Here is a 5,734-nt window from a genome sequence, read left to right as displayed (position 1 = left end):
CTTTGGGGAAGGTTGTCTGCTAATTCCTGCTAATTTAATGGGATTAGTTACCCCTGGGTAATTTGCCTTTCCAGACACATGTAGAAGGCTCTTTTGAATGGTAAGCTACATGGCAGATCCAATTTATTAGGACATTAATTTGCAACTGGGAATTTTGTAACTCATTCCTCTCTTGTCCTCCCTGTCTCACATTCACGCTTCTAACTCCCTTCCTTTATTTTTGAAATCACAGTTCTGAACATCAGCTTGACCTGCAATGATGCATCTGCAGAATTTCGTTAGGAGAATCATGGAATGGTTTGGGTTGGAAGGGACCTTAAAGATGATTCAGTTCCAACCCACCTCCCATGGGCAGGGACACCTTTCCCTAGACCAGGTTGTTCAGAGCCCTCTCCAACCTGGCCTCGAACACTCCCAGGGATGGGGCATCCATAACGTCTTTGGGCAAGAAGTTGTGTTGTAAGCAGCTTGAAATGCAGAAGATACAGCAGAAAAGCAAAGTTCCATATGGTAGCTAAGTTCCATATGGTAGCTCAGTGTGGCAAAATTACAAAACATGCATTACTTTTGATTGTGCCATGAATCTGCTGCATCTTTTGTTCTTGTCTTAGATGGCTGCTAGAGAAGTTACCTCTTGTGGAGGAATCTTACAGGCAACCGTCCTCAGATCAACCTTGATAAATGTATCTGTACATGGAAGTACAAGGATCATTCCTGAAAAATAAAAATTATTAGATGAAACACCTCTGAAACTAAAGTCCAGATCCAGGTACTCTAGAGAAAAACAGATGGAAATACCCACAGGATTTGGAATAACACTCTGCCTTACCACTGCAGCTGTCCTTTCTGCTTACAAGACATGACAACAGTGATGTTTTGCATTTTCAAATAAGAGAGGGAAGTGCAGATATCTGCAAATAATGTGAAGTCATTAGAGCTTAATGACGTAGGACTCTTGTCTGGAAATGGGCAGCTTGAAGCTCTTGTCTGAAGTCTGCCATGAGACTTCTGGCAAAAATTCTTTCACTGCCTTTAACTTTCACTTTTTAAATCACAAGCCATATATGGCTCAGTATGTGTCCTCAGGAAAGACATCACCCAGGTGATTCCTGCACCACATGAGGAACACTGTCCCAAGGCATGACAAATCCTGTGAAGGAGTCTCCACTCTCCTTCACTGGAGAGGGAGACTTGACAAAACTTCCAATCTTCTATTGTAACCTCAGCACCTTGCTTTGGGGCCCAGGGCCACACAGGAGAGCCCTTCACCAGGCCTAGCTGCTCTTTGGACCACATGACTACTATTCAAGAGGAAAGACAGTACCTGAAAAGGACTTTTTCCTGTTATTTCAACTTCCAGTTTGCCCATTTCATTGCCCAGAGGTGGTAACTGCACCAATGCAGACTCCTCATGTGGCTGGGTTTGGTTTGTGATTTGTAAGTTGGTCCTAGGGAAAAGCCTTGGTATAACTGCTGAGTGTCCCTGCCCTGACACATTCAGCATTTTCAGGGCAGAGGACAGCTAAGGAGCTGGCAGCAACAAGCTGTGTTGGAAGTGAGGTGCAAGGAAAGAGGCCACAGTCACTCAAAAATGACTGCGGTAGACCTGAATCCTGCATTTAAACCTCCCTGCAGTCCCCTGACAGTGTGTGCAGCATGAACTCATCCTTCTGTTGTCCAAATTGCTCAGCAGCAAACTCACACCTGGTAGCAAGGTACTCAAACTTCTGTGCTATGACAGGAGGGTGGCTGTATCTTCTCCTGAGAAAAATAAATGGGTAAGAAAGATAAAGAAACTGCAGCAGAGGAGACCTTCTCATTCCCCTCTATGCTATGAAGAAGGATTTCATGGAACCTCTGCAATTCTCTATGTGGTCTGAGTGCATTGTAATAACATAAACAAACCCAGAGGACTTTAACAGAGAAAAACTGCATGCACTCACCTGGTCCCTTTGCTTTCTTAGACAGGATACGTCCCAGACGAAATACAACAGCACGTTCATATTCTCTGACAACCTAGGAAAATATTTTAAATTTAGAATTTAACAACTAATTCTATTTTCATTCCCTGGTCCTTAAATGTTTGGCACCCATATTAAATGTGAAGAAAGTACAAATAATATAGGAAGCAACAAAGCTGCAAATCACTTTCTTCACGTCTTCTACTTGACTCATGATTTGCTGGAAAAACTCAGCCCCTGCTGATGGAAACAGGTTACAAAACAGATCACACATGAAAGAATTAACAGTGATGTAAAAAGGACACCCCAGAGCTCTCTCAACATCAGCAGCACACTCAGAGGAGTTGTAGGCAAAGGGGCTCTCACCTCAGGTCATCTAAACCATCACTTAGTGCATCATGACTACTGAAGGCCTGGCATCCAACTGATGTTTAACTGGAAGTTTAACTGATGATGAATATTGGGACTGGAAGAAATTAAGTGAGGAAGTTCAACATAGAACTTTTGTGAAAGGACCTTTGTGGATCTCATTTCCAGAGCACATCTTTGCTACAAACGCTTATGATTCCCAAAATCTGAATGTGAGGAACCTTGTCTAAACTAAATCAGTAAAAAAGTAACAGCATGGATAATAGAGCATTCTCCATGTGCCACAAATCCTGCTAGCTTACCTTGATACATGCCCAGATGGAAATAGGAAAGGTAATAAGCACCAGGAGGAATGAAAGTGAAACCAGGATCCAGCCACAGACACCAATTCCTTCCTGCCTGTCAGCTGCAAAAAATATAAGGAAAAAGAGCAATGAATGCAAAATTTGAGAAGTTATCCCAGGGATGTACATCTAGCCCAGCTGCAGTTATATGGGACCACAAAGTCCACAGAAACTCACTCCCTCTTCCTCTTTCCAAAGAAAGCCATAAAACACCTAACCGAACATTCAGCTTTATGGCCCGTCAGCGCAGAAAATTAAAAAAGGCTCAGGAAATACATTTTTGCAACAGGAAAAAAGAGGAAAATGAAAGATATTACCAAAGCTGGGGGCTGTGAAGGAGAAATAAATGAATAGGTGAAACCATGAGAATGAAACTGTTGGATGAGGCAAAGGGTTTAGTTTGTGTGAAACAAGTAGCAAGGTAAATGAGGGAAAGTCCTGCTTTCTTCAGATGGACATTTTGAGGAATATTCATGGACCAGTCTATCCACTGGACCATAAACTTTAAAATTAGTTCTTGTCAAAATGCATGCCCATGCAGTTTAAGCAGTTGTATTGGTATGTTCTGCTCATCTCATCCCAAAATTTCATTCTAATGAAATAAAACAAATATAAAACTAATTTCATTGTTTTAGTGCCTGAAGGGAAGGTAATAGTAAGTAAGTTATTTCAAAGGGGTAGGGCAGAACTGGAAATTTCTAATACCAAATAAAACTCACATGCAGACAGAAATGAGAAACAGGAAAAAATTCAATTCATACTTTGTAAGAAAAAACCCAGCTTGTCAGGACCCTGAAACAGCAGGAAGCTCCCTGATCTGTAAGGAAGGAGCTGGCAGAGCAGCAGAGCAGGACTGACAGGTTTGTCAGAACATTCCCAGCAACCCCGGGGAAGGAGGACACACAGCACAGCCCTCCTGAAGGCCCTGCCCCTCCTGGGTCCCTGTGCATGGCCGGGCTGTGCCTGCTGCTCTGGTGGCTGCACACCTGGGTGTGACATGTGACATGGGACATCCAGCCCCTGGCTGCTCTGGTGGCTGCACACCTGAGTGTGACATGTGACATGGGACATCCAGCCCCTGGCTGCTCACAGCTTTGCCCATTCTGCTTCTGAGGCCCCTGATGCAGACTGAATTACTCGCATGTGAACACATTTGCATTCAGAAGGGCCCGGGTTCAGGTCTCCCTGAGAGCTGGGCACAGAACTGGTGCACCAGGAGCCCAGCTTTCCTCCTCACCCTTCCCAAAAAAACAGCAATTTTAAATCCCTGGTTGTTTTATGAGGTATCATCAGGCACTATGCAATCAGTGGCAAAATTGATTTGAGGAACTTCCCTAAGGAAATTACTGTGCAAACCTTAAGGCCATATGTATAAAAACAGGATTATTAGGATTTAGTGTGAATATCTTTAACCCTTTCACTGTTATCTGTTCTCCACACAATGTACTTCACATTACACGAGTGCTGTGGCAGGCTACAACAGGTACATAAAGTACAAACAGTCAGGTGTCTTATAATCGGTGGAAAGAGATCAAGGAAAGCAGAATAGGCATCATTCATAATCTTAATTTAATTTGCTCAAATTTCAGATTCTTAATCTGAAATTTGAGCAAATTAAAAATGAAGGGATGTTTTGTTCATCAGAACTCAACGTTTTTACTCTCTCTTAATTTCACATAAATGACGAGCTTACAGAAAATATCTGAAGATCTTTTCTCCAGTGACAAATTTGGTTATGAATAACCTCCTCAAAAGCAATTTTGCGTTGTAGCATCATCTACCATCATCCACCTGAGCCCACTGTGAAGATGCCTGGTGACAATGATGCAATCCAGAGACAGGGGAATAGATGGGAAGAAATGCCAGCACTCAGCAGACTAATATTCAAGCAGCTGAGAAGAGTGAGGGGCAAGATATCACCCCTAACCACCATGGGCAAAAAGCATGCATCCAAAACTTGACAAAGTACAATTGAATCCCTCTCCACAAGAACTGTCCTAGAGATCCTGATGCCAGCTAATAATGTAGGTTACAATTAGAAAAGGAGAACAGGAAAATATGTATTTGAATGAAACTTCTAGCTCCCCCAACCCAACACAGATCTTCTCTAAATACCTCAAAGTTTCAAACCATTTAACCACACAACAAATTAAAGACTCTAGAAAAAAACAATAGTTAAGAACCAGTCACAATGCCATGTATCATTGACCTGGGTTTGCCATTCCTGCATATGGATAATAATAGTGATAACCACCTCTTGATAATAGTCATAATAGTCATAACCAACCTCCCTTGACTCTTTAGTCCAGAGCAAATCAGGAGCTGCAATGCACCACAAAATGTGAGAGCTCATCACTCAGCAGTTGTGGAAAAACTCCAGGGTGATGGAATAAGATTCACTTCATTTTTTTCTTAATGCACTCATTAGGGTACATCACATCACAGACTTGGTAAACAAACTCATTATGTGGGTTTAACACTCGGAAAGCAAATGAAAAACTCAGTGTGGGCAAAAATCTCCCAAGACTCCTACAGCAACAAAAAGATGGAGTAGATTCAGCCTCTTTTGACCACCACGCTTTCTACTTTAACTTTTCTGCTTTCTCCTAAGGGCTGAAAAACTCTTCTGTCTTCCCTAACTAGATCCTATTTTCCTCTCTCCAGTCCATCCCTCCATACAGGAGTGTATCAATAGCTGAATCAGTCTTTTTCATGCATGGGGTCATGTTGGCAGAAGGTAGATGCTGATGCATCCTGGCAGAACAGCATGAGGCAACTTGCTCTGTCACAGTGGCACATTCTGAGTTTTCATCTACAGTCTATGTCAGACATCAAATGTAGATCAAATGTACCTTTTTTGTTTGATTAATTCTGCTCCTTTTTAATATTATTGAGAAAAAACCCACTCACACACACAAAACAAGACTTACCAATTAGATGTTCTGTATTCATTTTCTTGGGTCTCTCTGTCTGGGGGTCCATCCCCTTAGAGGGAAGCTCTGATCCTCTCATAGATGAGACAGCAGCAAACCTTGAAACTGCAGGGCTTGAGCAAGATGC

The 5,734-nt window shown here is 42.4% G+C and overlaps 1 protein-coding gene across 1 annotated transcript in view; it reads right to left on the bottom strand.

Moving 5' to 3' along the window:
• The window catches only part of STOML3 (stomatin like 3), a 9,096-nt gene extending 3,396 nt beyond the window's left edge, over positions 1-5,700 (bottom strand). The window contains exons 1-4 of the mRNA XM_005420796.1: positions 5,605-5,700; positions 2,633-2,736; positions 1,944-2,016; positions 632-714 (exon numbers count right to left, since the gene is read on the bottom strand). Of these exons, the coding sequence (XP_005420853.1) occupies positions 632-714; positions 1,944-2,016; positions 2,633-2,736; positions 5,605-5,686 (342 nt within the window). The 5' untranslated portion in view covers positions 5,687-5,700. The remainder of the gene's footprint in view (positions 1-631; positions 715-1,943; positions 2,017-2,632; positions 2,737-5,604) is intronic.
• Between the last annotated feature and the right edge of the window lie 34 nt (positions 5,701-5,734).

This window comes from Geospiza fortis, unplaced genomic scaffold (genome assembly GCF_000277835.1).
Source record: "Geospiza fortis unplaced genomic scaffold, GeoFor_1.0 scaffold194, whole genome shotgun sequence".
NCBI classification, from domain to species: Eukaryota; Metazoa; Chordata; class Aves; order Passeriformes; family Thraupidae; genus Geospiza; species Geospiza fortis.
This window is presented reverse-complemented; position numbering and strand designations above follow the sequence as displayed.